A 15,917-nucleotide genomic window follows, 5' to 3' on the forward strand; every position below is an offset into this window, starting at 1 on the left:
GACAGAGTCTCACCCTGTCACCCAGACTTGGAGTGCAATGGCATGGTCTTGGCTCACTGCAACCGCTGCCTCCCAGGTTCAAGCAATTCTCCTGCCTCAGCCTCCCAAGTAGCTGGGACTGCAGGTATGTGCCACCACACCTGGCTGATTTTTTGAATTTTTTACTAGAGACGGGGTTTCACTATGTTGGCCAGGATGGTCTTGAACTCCTGACCTCATGATCTGCCCATGGCGTGAGTCACCATGCCCCGCCAGTAATTTTTTTTTTTAATACCCAGGTGTGAACTCCTGACCTCATGATCTGCCCGTGGCGTGCGTCACCATGCCCGGCCTACAATTTTTTTTTTTTTTTTAATACCCAGGTGTGGTGGTGTGTACCACACCTGTAGTCCTAGCTACTCAGGAGGCTGAGGTGGGAGGTTTACTTGAGCCTGGGAGGTTGAGGCTGCAGGGAGCCATGATCATGGCACTGCACTCCAGCATGGACAATGGAGCAAGACTCTGTTAGTCTATCTATCTATCTATCTATCTATCTATCTATCTATCTATCTATCTATATGTTTTGTTCATTCAAACATATATATATGTTGTTTTTGAATGAACAAATTTCTGCCATACTTTCTCATTGATAAGTGTAGCTTTTTTATTCTCCTAATTGACCTTTAATCTGACACAACAAAGAGCACTGTTGTGTTTTGGGGTATTTAATCTTTAAGTTTTTCTTTTTCTCTATGAAGCATGGTGATAATTTTCTTCAGCACCTTGATGAAAATGGTTTGTGCCTTAGGAACATATGCCTTTATCCCTACTCCCTGCCTCACCCACACACACTTCAAATATTTATAGCTATCTACATTATACTAATCTTTGTATTTAAATGTAATACTAAAAATAATTAACACAGAATCATGGGTCCCTTATTTTCAAAGGGGCTTTAGAAATCACCTGGTTTAACTCTCTCATTTTAAGGTTGAGAAAACTAAAGCCCTGAAAGATGATTAGCTCAGGGACACTGCTAATTAATACAGGTACAGAAACTAAAACCCAGGTATTTGACTCCCAGTCAAATGTTATTTCCACACATGTTACAAATAATCCTTTCTGGGGAAGGCTTTTTTCCAGTTAAAACACTGATTCACCATCTTGATACCTTCAGACAAGTATTCGTTACTCAAACTTTAAAAAAAAAAAGGAAAAAGAATGTTGCCCCAAACATAAAGAGTAAACACATTTTAAGAGCCAAAGACTCTTTTCTGCCTATTTTTTTGTTTTGTTTTGAGAAGGAGTCTTGCTCTGTCACCCAGGCTGAAGTGCAGTGGTGCGATCTCGGCTCACTGCAACCTCTGCCTCCTGGGTTCAAGCAATTCTCCTCCCTCAGCCTCCCAAGTAGCTAGGATTACAGGCACATGCCACCAAGCCCAGCTAATTTTTTGTATTTTTAGTAGAGATAGGGTTTCAACATGTTGGCCAGGCTGGTCTCAAACTCCTGGCCTCAAGTTATCTGCCCACCTTGGCCTCCCAAAGTGCTGGGATTACAGGCATGAGCCACCTCGCCCAGCCCAAAGACTCTTGAAGAACCTATTCTTCTCAGATTGCTAAAGCAGGGAATACTGACATGTCTGTCGATAGATTATAATTTATATTAGCATAATCTCTTAGACAGATTAGCATTTTACCATAAAATAATTAAAATTGGGGTTAACATTTTGAATTTCATTTGAAAGCAAATTGACTTCTGAATAGTGAAGTACAGATATTAGTGCAGATTGTTCTCAGTTGCTAGTATGCAGACTCTTTTGGATTCTGTTGCTGTGTCTATACAAGCTAATTCACTAGGCAGTTGAGGACTTAGGTGGTTATCTAGATAACTTAAGGATCAATCTGAATACTAAGCCGTATGTTATAATAGCACTAATTTTATATTAAAAATACTTTTACCATAGTAATCTTATATTTCAGGTAAAAGTAGTAGTTTTTAGCTATATTAATTGATTGTTTTGTCTTCTAGTGCTTTAATTGTGTAAAGATTAGAGTTTATAAGCGGTTTTCTATTTCTGTTTTTTGTTTTTTTTTTTTTTTTTTTGGCCTCCAAAAAACCATACAAATTTGAACTTCTTAAAGGAGGACATACAAGAGCAATAAATTGACTAAAAACAGAATCTGTCATTTTCTCTCGATCTCATTTTGTAGTAACCTGCAGGTTCCCAGCTAGCACATATACTGACTCATACTCACAGCAGCTCCTTCATAGGGCCTCAGTCAGGTAGGAAGGTATAGACAGTTCCATTAACAAACACTCATTCACAATGCCATCCATTTGGGGAAAAAAAATTCTCCTTTCACATATTCCATTAAATAAACACTATATCATCTTCTTACGTTCAGATCAACATGCAAATCTCAAGTGTTCTATTTCAAGTGAGGCACTTCTAAATATTTATCTCAACATTTGGTATTTAGTAATATTTTTCACATAATTTTACCTTGTATTCTACTTCAGAGCGGTTGTATTACAGACAAAAATTATTAGCAACCTATTTTTATGTCTCCCTGTTTCAAAAACTAAATTGATACTGTATTCTGAATTAATGACTATGTCATAAAGCATCATTTTGTAGAAGAAAGACAGCCATTACAAAACCAATGGCACAATATTTATTAAATTTTTTAAATGAGTCCAGAATTAAAAAGACAGCTTCATAGGTGAAATTAGGTGATTTATAAAGGAAAGAGAAAATAACAGAGTGTGTGTGAATATTAGAATAAGCTTCTAGTTGACAGTACATAACTAACTTACCAGTTTACGGTACAGTTTAAAATGATAGAGACAACTTTAATCAAATATGTGAAAACTAAACATTTTAAAAATCAACTTTGTTAAAATTGGAAAATCTACTTAAGTTTTATCAGGTGGAGGTGACAGTACTATCTGAATAATCTGTTTCTGTCCATATAAAATGAACTACTGGGAGCACATTTACATATAAGAACACAGTGAGCGAAAAGCAAAATTGCTCGCTTAATTGTGAAGTTCCTTTTGTTGGTTTGTCAGACTCCACAAAAGATACAATAGGAAAAATCTATACAGCATTAATTAGGATTTTATTTTTTAGAGGCTCCTTTTAAAACAGCTCTGGAAAACATGAGTAGCCATGTCCCCCAAACCTAATTTCTAAAAATATTTGTAGAAAATACATTCCACATGTAGGATTTAATTCTGTAATGCACTATAAATGTGATTTCCCCAAATCTTTGTCTACTTGCTATATATTCTTAATTCATATTAATTCATTCTTAATATCTTAATAACACTCAACCCTTTAGATTTGATATTTGCTTATATTACATATAAGGAACATCTTACATTTAAGTAATTATATGTTGAGACATAATTAAAATTATAATCTTTCTGTTTCTAGAAAAATAAATCAAATTTTAAATAATTTAATAAACTTATAAAATTTTGGTGCCTAAGTCTGGATGATCAAAATGGTCTCTTTTTACCTAAACATTTCACTACAATGTTGCTTTTAGGGTATTTTTCAGACAATTTCCAGACTGACAGATTCAGTACATCTTAGGAGCCTCTGACTCATCCAGCAACATAAATTAACTTGACTTTTAATATAAGACCATTTTTTTTCTTGTGTTAAAAATATACACGTCATAATCAACTAAGGTCAAAATATGCAAAGAAATTTCAACTTTAAAATTTGTAGCCAATTTTTTTTTTAAGAAATGAAATCTTACTGTGTTGCCCAGCCTGGAGTGCAGTGGCTATTTACAGGCATGCTCATCATGCACCACAGTCTCTTAACTGTTGAGCTCAAGCAGTCCTTTGGCCTCAGCCTCCTGAGTAGGTGGGACTGTAGGTGTGTGCTGCCACACCCATAGAGTCCATTTTGAACTATAAGAAACCCATGATGAGGAAAAGCCAAAGCTTTTTTGACTACAGATGACCTTTGGAAAAGAAATTTATTTATCATTTTAAACGAAGATATAAAAGATGAAATTTGGCAATTTTAAAATTATTAAAGGAATTGATAACGAAACCAAACAATTCAATCAGAAGTATCTATTTAGAACCTAATAACATAGGCAGTAAGCTGCATCCAGAGGTCCTTTTCAAGATTAAATTGCCTGCTGCTTAATCTTATATTTTGCCACTAGATATTATTGCCTTAATAATTCACATTTTTAAAAGATGTTGCTATAGTTACTTTAGTCAGCTTTTATGTTTTTACATTTTCTTTGGAAAATTTTCTAGATAATCTGCAAAATAAATAATGGGATGGTAATTTTTCTTAAAAGTATTTATTATACTGAAAGCAGCCCAGAGTACATTGATTTGTGATTTGATTAATTCTAAAATTTTTAAGTAGTTTATTTTCAGATCTGTATTTTACATTGTACTGTTTTTTGTTTTGTTTATTTGTTTGTTTTACTTCAATAGCCTTTTATGTCACCTCGGTACCCTGGAGGTCCAAGGCCCCCATTGAGGATACCTAATCAGGTAAGATTTATGTGCTATTTAAGTTTTTTGTAAGAATCAAAGATCTTGAAAATGTCACATATGTTTATCATCCTATAAAAATACAAAATTTTCCTTTTTCTGTCCAATTTAATGCTATTTCTAGTCATATATCATCTGCTTCAAGGGTTGGCAAACTACAGCTCATAAGCTAGCTATTTTTTGTAAATAAAGTTTTACTGAAAAACATCCACACAGATCCATTTATGTATTGTCTGTGACTACTTTTACACTACAATACAGATTTAAGTGGTCATGGCAGAGACCATATGTGGCCGGCAACCCTAAAATATTTACTGTTTGGATCTTTACAGAAAAATGTTTGCTCATTCGTGGAGTCTACCTTACACTTTGAACCTAAGTTTAAAAACTTGTACAATTTTGGTAAATGCTGATTATCCTCCCATTTAAAGAATGGCAATAAAATTTTCCATGAACATACTTTTGTTTACTTTCATATAATACAGTTTCAATATCATGACTCTAGCATTCATATAAATTTTACCCAATTATAATGGCAGATTAAGCAAATAGCTGCTTCTGGAAGAGATAGATCTGTTAATAAATAAATATTTAACAATAAAAATCTTCCAGCATTTTAATCTACAAGAGCTCTAAAATTTCATAATGTTTTGTTCTCAAATAGCTTTTTAAAAAATATCATAAGTATTTATTTACTGAAGAGAATAAAATACAATTTTTACTCACAAAGAGTTTGTAGTTTAGTTTTAGGATATAGGCACTATGCATGTATATAACCCGAGAAGAAATTAAATGCTTAACACTATGGAATACTTGTGTCAAGATAATTGTCTTGTCACTTTCTCTGATTCTGTTATTTGTATACCTAGCTTTATCCTATGTTTAAAGTAAACCCTGTTATTACAGTAAGTTCTTTTTCATTCATATTCTGTTTCCATTTCCACTTTCTTCCCTACCAAAAATGGAACAAGAAAGTTAAAATTACTAATTTGCTTGATGGCAGCAGAATTCTGCTTCTCCTCTCCTAACTCTTACTGAAATTACGCTGTCTTTGAGGTGTCTCAATCTGCTGGTGCTCTCTGCTTGTAGTGCACAGCAGAAAGTGCCAGCACCCAGATTCACCCCCAGGGGAGAACTTTCAGTAGGAAGCAGTGCTGGGTCATCTCATGATGACAGTGCTTGGCAGTCCTCCTCACATTAGCAGCTGGAGCATTTTTCTCCTATAGAGTGAATCTGCATTCAGTACGCCAGGCCAGGGGAAGATGGCATGGAATAGGAAAGGGAAGTGCACAGATGCCAAGTGTTACAACATATGGGAATTTTATTTTCTCTGTGGGTAAACCTGTATATATTGACAGTCAGATCTACTAATATAGGTGCCTGAGTCTTTTAAATTTCTTTTTCAAGAAATGTGCATCTCTTATTGGAGGCTTCATGGCTTTTTAGACATTCCATCCATAGCTTTGTATATTATATAAGTCTAGGAAATTCCCAAAAATCTGAATTGGGAAAATGTGAAATTGTAGTATAAGTGTGTTATTAGAATTTTCGACCTCATATATTATATATCAATGATGAAAATGTGATAAAATTATTGGAATTGCATTCAAGTGACATTATTGAAATGCCTGCCATATATAAGATACTATCCTAGGTTCCATATTCTAGGTTCTGTAGAGACTCACAAAATAAACACTTTCAGGATGAGGTTGGTGATGGGAATGTGAAATTGTAAACCAATCTAGGTTGACAAATTTTAAGAACAGGTATTTAATGTCTTTGAGTTTTTAAAAGAGACAATTAAAAAGTTAAAGATGGGCCAGGCGCGGTGGCTCACGCCTGTAATCCCAGCACTTTGGGAAGCCAAGGCAGGTGGATCACGAGGTCAGGAGATAGAGACCATCCTGGCTAACATGGTGAAACCCCGTCTCTACTAAAAATACAAAAAATTAGTCGGGTGCGGTGGCGGGTGCCTGTAGTCCCAGCTACTCGGGAGGCTGAGGCAGGAGAATGGCGTGAACCTGGGAGGCGGAGCCTGCAGTGAGCTGAGATCCGGCCACTGCACTCCAGCCTGGGCGACAGAGCAAGACTCCGTCTCAAAAAAAAAAAAAAGAAAAAAGTCAAAGATAATAGAAAGTTTTTATATAGGCTCTCTTTCCTCAAGAATTGTAAGCAGTCTTTACCAAAATGTATTTTAAAACAATTGTACTCTTCTTTCAGGGATTCTTTTTGTCCATTCCCACCACCACTCCAATGTACACACATACATACACATTTAGTTAAGCTTCATTAATTCAAACAGCTATCATCCAAACTTATAATAATTTATCCTATTTTTTTAAAAAAGAGTTGTGTTAATAATATAAATAATATTGTTTTAGGAAATGTTTAACTTAGTTAAGAGCATGAACTTTTCAAGCATAAAACACGGTTTCTCAATTTTGTTATGTAGTCATTAAGGTAGAATGGGCAAAACTATTTTTGGTGATTAATTGGAATGATGTAGATAAAAACACAAATGTGGCCAGGCATGGTAGCTCACATCTGTAATCCCAGCACTTCAGGAGGCTGAAGCAGGAGAATCACCTGAGCCCAGGAGGTTGCGATCAGCCTGGGCAACATAGGAAGACCTGGTCTCTAAAAAATAAACAAATAATAAAATTTTAAAATCCACAACTGTGTTTATTTTTTAATTTGGTTTTCATGTTAATGGGTCGTAAACTAATGAAATTATGCTTTGTTAAGAGTTTGTATCTAAGGAAACAGAAATAGTAACCTCTTCAGTAGTGTTGACTAATCATTTTAAGACATCTCTTTAATAAACCGATTTTACTCAACTTGTAATTACTAATGATTAGACTACAGATTTAAATTTGAGTTCCCCTGAAACCATGTTTATGGTTCTGGATTAAATCCATAAGAGTGTATATTCTTTGTACATATATAGTACCAGGTATTGGAATATGGTATAATGTCATTATGTTGTAAAAATATAGGAAGGGGTAATAATGTCTAAAATGATGAAAGGAAAATAAACTTACAAAACTGTGCACTGTAGCAGAGGATAAATATATGTGACAAAACATGAAATATAGAAGTTAAATCTACAAAATATATTTGACTATACATTTTACATTGGAATTCGTTCAACTCGCAGAAGGGGTCTTTGGTATTGAAGCATCTATAACCTGGAACAGAGCAAGTCTTTATCCTTCTCATGGATAAAATATTCAATCAGAAAAATTCACAGTACTCATTCAACACTATCTTGAGGAATTCAAGACAGCCAGAAATACAGATAATGTTAATCATATGAGTGACACCAAAAATAATTTAACTATTGATCTATTGATCCTATAGGATTTAGAAACTTTATCCTCTGTTTCTTAAGATTCCTGAAACACTGTCAACAGATATATGGAATTAAAAACATTGTTAATTCTGTTGTCCATTTTGTACTCTAAAGTTAAATTTGGTGTTCTAAGAAAAGAACACACTACATCTGACCATTCTACTGAAATCTTCAGGTATTTGTCCAATAATAGATGAGTGGTTAAATAAATTATGGTATACTGAAATGAAATATTTTGTACATATTAAAAATCATGTTATAGAATTAAATTTATTGAGATGATAAAATGTTGTACCTGTTCAATATGTTAGTGATTAATGATTAAAAGCATAAAGTAGCCTCTTTGGCCAGTTTAGAATACCCCTTTCTATCATTGGGAGCTCCTTATTTTTTGTTTTTAATGATAATTACACTAATATATTTAAATTATTATTTCAAATCCAACAAGGCAAGATTAAAATATATTCTTTTCTTATAACTTTGAATTTTGAGTTTATCCTGGGATATATATCTTTTTCTAATTATGTTCTACCTTTGTAGGGAAAGAAAATTAACAAATTTATTCTTATCCTTCTCAAACCAAGAAAATTTTGCATAGTGAATCTTATTCAGTCTTACCCAATTTAAGTTATAGTTTTATGGAGGTTTTATGATACAATTAAATTACAGTTTTATGGAGGCTTTTGATACAATGTTCACTTCTTTTGCCAAAACATACCTCATTATCTTATAGTCATTTCATCATAGATATATCCTTTTTGGGTAAGTCTAAATACATAGAATACATTGCCATGTATTTGGATAGAAACTTCACAGGGCTATCCAAAATCACTCTCCAAAATATTGAATCATTCAACAGATACTTGTGGAGGTTTACTGTGTCCCAGGTACCATTCTAGATGTGGGAGATACACTGGTGAACAAACTAATGAAAGTCTCTCTTGTGGAACTGACATTCTAATGCAGCACTGCCCAGTAGAACTTTCTGGGATGATGGAAATATTTTATACCTGCATTTATCATATGCAGTAGTTTTAGTACTTTGAGCACTTGAGATAGGACTAGCGTGAGTGAAGAACTAAATTTTTAATTAAATTAATTTTAATTAAATTTAAATAGCTGCATGTGGTAAAGGGCTATTAATTTGAAGAGCACAGTTGCAGTTGTTGAAATATAGAAAAAAGAAAAGTATAAATGTGTGTGTGTATATATATACACATATATATATGTCAAATGGTGAGTTGTGTTATAGAGACAAACATCTGCCTACACTAAATTTAATATCTTTTGTGTTAATATTGTTGTTTTAGAGGAATAAAATGACAGTGGTGTTGAAAGGACCTTAATGCGTCCAGCATCTTAGGTTCAAAAAGTCAGCAATGTGTAACTTTGAACAAGTAGCTTAGACTTTCTGGGTTTTGGTTTTCTTACCTGTAAAATAGGAGTGGATGTAGGTATTTCTAAAGTCTCTTCTAGTTCTCATATTTATTGATTAAATGATTCTCCTCCATTTTATATCATCACAGGCCCATAAAGAATTTGTTACATCAAAATTGTTACTAAATATAAATCTTAAAGCTTTGAGAAATTCACCATTTTTTCATCATCAGTGAGCATTTAGTCTCCATGACTAAACTATATAATGGTAGTCAAGGAGATACTCAGGCATACCTCATTTTACTATGCTTCACAGATACGTTTTTTACAAATTAAGTTTTATGGCACCCCTGCATTGAGCAAGTCAGTAAGTGCCATTTAGCCAACAACATGTGCTCACTTTGTGTCTCTGTGTCACATTTTGGTAATTCTCATAATATTAAAATTTTTTCATTATATCTCTTAACAGTGATCACTGATTTTGATGTGACTATTGTGATTGTTTTGGGGTGCCACAAACCATGCCCATACAAGACAGTGAACTTAATTCATAATTCTGTATGTTCTGAGTGCTCCACCGACCGACCACTCCCTGATCGCTATTCCTCTCCTTGACTTCCCTATTCCCTGAGACACAGCAGGATTGAAATCAGGCCAACTGATAACTGTAAAATGGCCTCTAAGTGTTCAAGTGAAAAGAAGAGTCGCACATCGCTCACTTTAAATCAGAAGCTAAAAATGATTACATTTAGTGAGGAAGGCAGTCAAAAGCTGAGATAAGCCAAAAGCTAGGCCTCTTGTGCCAAACAGTCATGTTAGGAATGCAAAGGAAAAGTTCTTGAAAGAATGGAAAGTGCTACTCCAGTGAACACAGAAATGATAAGAAAGCAAAACAGCCTTATTGCTGAGAGAAGAAAGTTTTTATGGTCTGAATAGAAGATAAAACCAGCCACAATATTCCCTTAAGCCAAATCCTAACCCAGAGTAAGGTCTTTAGTCTCTTCCATTCTGTGAAGACTGAGAGAGCTGAGAAAGCTGCAGAAGAAAAGCCTGAAGCAGGCAGGCTGAGATTTGTTCATGAAGTTTAGGAAAGAAGTTGTCTCCAGAACATACACATGCAAGGTGAAGCTGCAAGTGCTGATGATTCTACTGCAGAAAGTAACGCAGAAAATCTAGCTAAGATAATTGAGGAAGATGACTGCACTAAACTGTTGGAAGAAGATGCCATCTAGAACTTTCATAGCCATACTCAGTCAATGCCTTCCTTTAGGGCTTTAAAGGACAGGCTGATTCTCTTATTAGGGGGTAATACAACTGCTAACTTTAAGTTGAAGCCAGTGCTCATGTACCATTCTGAAAAATCCTTGGTCCCTTAAAACTTACTAAATCTGGCCAGGTGCAGTGGCTCACACCCGTAATCTCAGCACTCTGGGAGGCTGAGGCACATGGATAACTTGAGATCAAGAGTTCAAGACCAGCCTGGCCAACATGGTGAAACCCCATCTCTACCAAAAAATACAGAAGATTAGCTGGGCTGGGTGGCACACACCTGTAGTCCCAGCTACTCAGGAGACTGAGGTGGGAGAATTGCTTGAACTCAGGAGGCAGAGGTTGCAGTGAGCCAAGATCGCACCACTGCACCCCAGCCTGGGCAACACAGTGAGACCCTGTCTCAAAAAAAAAATTTATACTAAATCTACTCTGCCTGTCCTTTATAAATGGAACAACAAAGCCTGAATGATAGTGCATCTGTTTTACAGCATGATTTACTGACTATTTTAAGCCCAGTGTTGAGACCTACTACTCAGAGAAAAAGATTCCTTTCTTTTTTACTGCTCCTTGACAACACATCTTATACCCAAGAGCTCTGATGCAGTTGTCCAAGATTAATTTTGTTTTCATTAATGTTGTTTTCATTAATCTTGGACAACTGCATCAGAGTTCTCTGGTATAAGGTAACATAGCATCCATTCTGCAGCCCACGAATCAAGGAGTAATTTTACTTTCAGGTTTTTTTTTTTTTTTTTTTTTTTTTTTTTGAGATTTAGTTTTGCTCTTGTCACTCAGGCTGGCGTGCAGTGGCGCGATCTAGGCTCACTGCAACCTCCACCTCCCAGGTTCAAGTGATTCTTCTGCCTTAGCCTCCCCGGTAGCTGGGATTACAAGCGCCCACCATCACGCCCGGCTAATTTTTGTATTTTTAGTAGAGACAGGGTTTCATCGTGTTGGCCAGGCTCATCTTGAACTCCTGACTTCAGGTGATCCACCCGCCTCGGTCTCCCAAAATGTTGGGATTACAGGCGTGAGCCACTGCACCCATCCAGTTCTTATTATTTAAGAAATATATTCCATAAAGCTGTAGTTGCCATCCGTAGTGATTTCTTTGATGAATCTGGGGAAAGTACATTGAAAACCTTCTGGAAATAATTCACCATTCTAAATACCATTAAGTCCGTTTGTGATTCATGGAAAGAGATCAAAATATCAGCATTAACGGGAGTTTGGAAGAAGCTGATTCAAACCCTTGTGGATGACTCTGAGAGGTTCAAGACCTGAGTGAAGGAAGTCACTACAGATGTGGTGAAAACAGAGGGAGAACTAGAATCAGAAGTGGAGCCTGAAGATGTGACTGAATTGCCACATTCTCGTAATAAAACTTTAACAGATAAGGAGTTACTTCTCATGGATGAGCAATAAAAATGGTTTGTTGATATGGAATCTACTCTTTCCTGGTAAGGATGCTATGAACACTGCTGAAATGACAACAAAGGATTTAGAATTTTACATAAACTTAGTTTACAAAACAGCTTCAAGGTTTGAGAGCATTGCCTCCAATTTTGAAAGAAGTTCTACCGTGGTATCAAACAGCATCACATGCTACAGAGAAATCAATGCAATAAACATTGTTATCTATTATAAGAAATTGCCACAGCTGGCTGGACACAGTGGCTCACACCTGTAATCCCAACACTTTGGGAGGCCGAGGCAGGTGGATTGCTTGAGTCCAGAAGTTTGAGACCAGCCTGGACAACATGGTAAAACCCTGTCTCTATAAGAAATTGCCATAGCCATCCCAGCCTTCAGCAAACACCTCCCTTATCAGTCAGCAGCCATCAAGACTTCTACAGGCCAAAAGATTACAGCTAACTGAAGCCTCAGATGATTATTAGCATTTTTTACCAATAAAATAATTTTAAATTCAGGTATATACATTGTGTTTTTAGACATAATGCTATTGTACATTTAATAGACTACAGTATAGTGTAAACAAAACATATTCACTGGGAAATCAAAAAATTCATATGACTCACTTAATGTGATATTCACTTTTATTGCAGTGGTCTTGAGCTAAACCAGCAATATCTCTGAGGTGTGCCTGTACATCAGTTCATAAGTGCCTAGAGGGTCTTGCCATTGAAGTTACAATAAATTCTTTTGAACTAAATAATTCTTTTATGAAGCAGGCAGTTCCCACATTTAATTATTTGTTTTAATAAATTTTTATATTATTTCATTTATTTTAAATCCTAGGATTTAAGGCACATCTTTCAGAACTTTTGCAATATGTTAATCCAATCTCGAGCCCTGACACTGCTACTTGTGAATAGTATAACCATGGAAGACAGAAAATGGTGAAATTAGTGAAAATTAGTGAATGCCTAGTGCTGGTGAAGGGTACTGGTCATGGGGAATGGGAAATGACTGTAGGTGGGCAATGTTCTAACATTAGAAAATGGGCAAATTTTGTGGTATGTAAATCATGCATTAATAAAACTTTTTTAAAAATAGCATAACCATGGACAAATTAACAAATTAGTGACATATTAAACCTTGGTTTTTTAATCATTAAAAAGGATGCATAATAACTTTATAAGATTGTTATAAACGTTGAAAGAAATACTAAAGGACTTAGCACAATTTGTGGCGCAAATGCACTGGCTTACAAGTGTATATTACCATGTATATTTTGTTTGTTTTTATTAAGTACCCTCCTCATTAGTGTTATTTTTTTCCTGTGTGTAGATCTTTTATAAAACAAAGAATGCAGCTGGGCACAGTGGCTCACACCTGTAATCCCAGCATTTTGGGCGGGGGGCTGAGGTGGGTGGATCATTTGAGGTCAGGAGTTCAAGACCAGCCTGGTCCAAAATGGTGAAACACTATCTCTACTAAAAATACACAAATTAGCCGGGCGAGGTAGTGCACGCCTATAATCCCAGCTACTAAGGAGGCTGAGGCAGGAGAATCACTTGAACCTGGGAGGTGCAGGTTGAAGCGAGTGAAGATCACACCACTGCACTCCAGCCTGGCTGACAGAGCGAGATACTGTCTCAAAAACAAAAACAAGAACAAAGAATGCATGCCAAAATTTGTGACTAAACAAATCCGAGTGGAATACCTTTAACGTCATAAATATAGAAATAAGATGTCACAGATGTATACATTTTTCTGATATTAAAGGTTTAAAGAATGCAGTGATTACAACACTGTTGATGCACAAAGCTACTATCTGGTCATCCCAAGGCTGATAAAAATGTTTTAAAAGTTACAGATTTGACTTATTCTAAAAGACAAACAGTGATGAGTAGAGTTAAATTTAGATTAAAACACTCATTTTGAAAACCAATTTGATATTGGTTAAGACTTCTGTAAGGTTATGTCATATTTTTAAGTGATGAACAGAAACAAGAAAGGGTGGTCAGTTGTTCTGATATTCCAAGATAAGCTAGAAACAGTAAAGTTTTGAAGAAAATGGTTGCCGCCAGTGATAAATCATTATTGTCTATAATGAGACAGAAGTGTCAAAGTTCAGAGTGTATAACTCTAACCATTTGGAGACTTAAGAAAAAGCAAGAATCTGGCCAGACATGGTGGTTTATACCTATAATCCCAGCGCTTTGGGAGGCCAAGGCAGGAGGATCACTTGAGGCTAGGAGTTCTTCAAGACCAGCCTGAGCAACATAGTGAGACCCCATCTGCATAAAAAAATAAAAATAGGCCAGGTGCGGTGGCTCACGCCTATAATCCCAACACTTTGGGAGGCTGAGACGGGCTGATCATGAGGTCAAGAGTTTGAGACCAGCCTGGCCAACACGGTGAAACCCCGTCTCTACTAAAAATACAAAAATTATCTGGGCGCAGTGGTGGGCACCTGTAATCCCAGCTATGTGGGAGGCGGAGGCAAGAGAATCACTTGAACCTGGCAGGTGGAAGTTGCAGTGAGCCGAGATTGCACCACTGCACTCCAGCCTGGGTGACAGAGCAAGACTCTGTCTTGGAAAAAATAAATAAATAAATAAATAAAAATAAAAAATTAGGCGGGTGTGGGGGCATGCATCTGTAGCTCCAGCTGCTTGGGAGGCTGCAGCAGAGGATAGCTTGAGCCCAGGAATTTGTGCTGCAGTGACCTATGACCACACCACTGCACTGCAGCCTGGGCAGCTGAGGGAGACCTTTCCTCTAAAAAGTTAAAAAAAAAAAATAATTTTTTTAGAAAGCAAGAACTTTAGGTTCACAATTGAATATAATATCGATTAGTCATACATTGTTAGTCCTCCTCCTACATCATTTATTTTTAACTTTTGACAGTGTTGGCTACTTTTTCCTTCTTGAAACTCTCCTGGGGCATTCTGAGATGTTGGTCTTAGTCTCGTTGCTAATTTCATGCCTATTCAATTTCAGTTTCTTTTTTTATTTCTTCTTGGTATTTTCAAAGAATTAAATCTTTTATCTTCTTATTTCTCATTCTTTGAACTCTGTTTCATTCTTATGACTTTATCATTAATGATTCCTAAAATTGTCAGTCTAAACCCTATTCTTTTTCCCTTTCCCTCAATACACATTTATTATTCTGTGACAGTAGGCACAGATAGGATCCCTACTTTTGCGGAGTTTACAGTCTGGAGATACAGAGAAGAAAACAAGTAATGGTAGTATTTAAGTTCTATGAAAGTGAGGTATATGATCTTATAAAAACACGTAAAAAGCCCTTACCTTCTGCATTGCCAGGACATGGCAGGTGTGGGGGATAGGGCGGGGGGTAGCCATGCAGAGATGGCAAGATGAAGTGGCCCGTGTGGTTGGGAGACTGGTTATATTGAACAAATAAATACACTGATTGAATAAATAAGTAATTGTATTGAGGGGTAATAAATAATTAACATAGGCCAGGTTTCCCACTGTTGAAGAAGAAAATATCTACAAACCTAGAAAGGAAGAAGGCTAAAAATAATCCTGAAGTGTCAGATTGGAGTTGTTGAATTGATGTTGGAAAGTATGCATTTATGGTAGATGTATATGCTATACACACACAAATAGATATAGAATTAGTCAGGTGCGTGTGTGTGCATATATGCATGTACGTATACACCTGCACAGATTTTCAAGCTCGGTGTTTACTGAGAGAGCCTAAAAATGATGCACCCAAGTAACAAGAACACCCTGAGATGCAAGATCTTTATGCCTAAAGGTTGTCCTCCACTAAAAGGAATTAAGGCCTTTTGGGGAAAGGGCTGATTCCAAGGCTAGGTCAGAAGAAGTATGAAGTGAACCTGGAACATCTTATGCCATAAATTAAGGAAAGCTCAAAAACTGATGTGGGTATGTTATAACACACACACCACGCACACACACACACCTGAAAGACTTCTCACTCGCCAAATCTGAGATAATTTG

At 36.1% G+C, this 15,917-nt stretch overlaps 1 protein-coding gene across 16 annotated transcripts in view; it reads left to right on the forward strand.

Moving 5' to 3' along the window:
* The window catches only part of SSBP2 (single stranded DNA binding protein 2), a 323,926-nt gene that overhangs the window by 251,559 nt on the left and 56,450 nt on the right, over positions 1 to 15,917 (forward strand). For all 16 annotated transcript variants that reach the window (XM_037982164.2, XM_007977098.3, XM_007977115.3 and 13 more), the window contains one exon: positions 4,454 to 4,513. In XM_037982164.2, the coding sequence (XP_037838092.1) occupies positions 4,454 to 4,513 (60 nt within the window). The remainder of the gene's footprint in view (positions 1 to 4,453; positions 4,514 to 15,917) is intronic.

This window comes from Chlorocebus sabaeus, chromosome 4, assembly GCF_047675955.1.
Source record: "Chlorocebus sabaeus isolate Y175 chromosome 4, mChlSab1.0.hap1, whole genome shotgun sequence".
In the NCBI taxonomy this organism is placed as follows: Eukaryota; Metazoa; Chordata; class Mammalia; order Primates; family Cercopithecidae; genus Chlorocebus; species Chlorocebus sabaeus.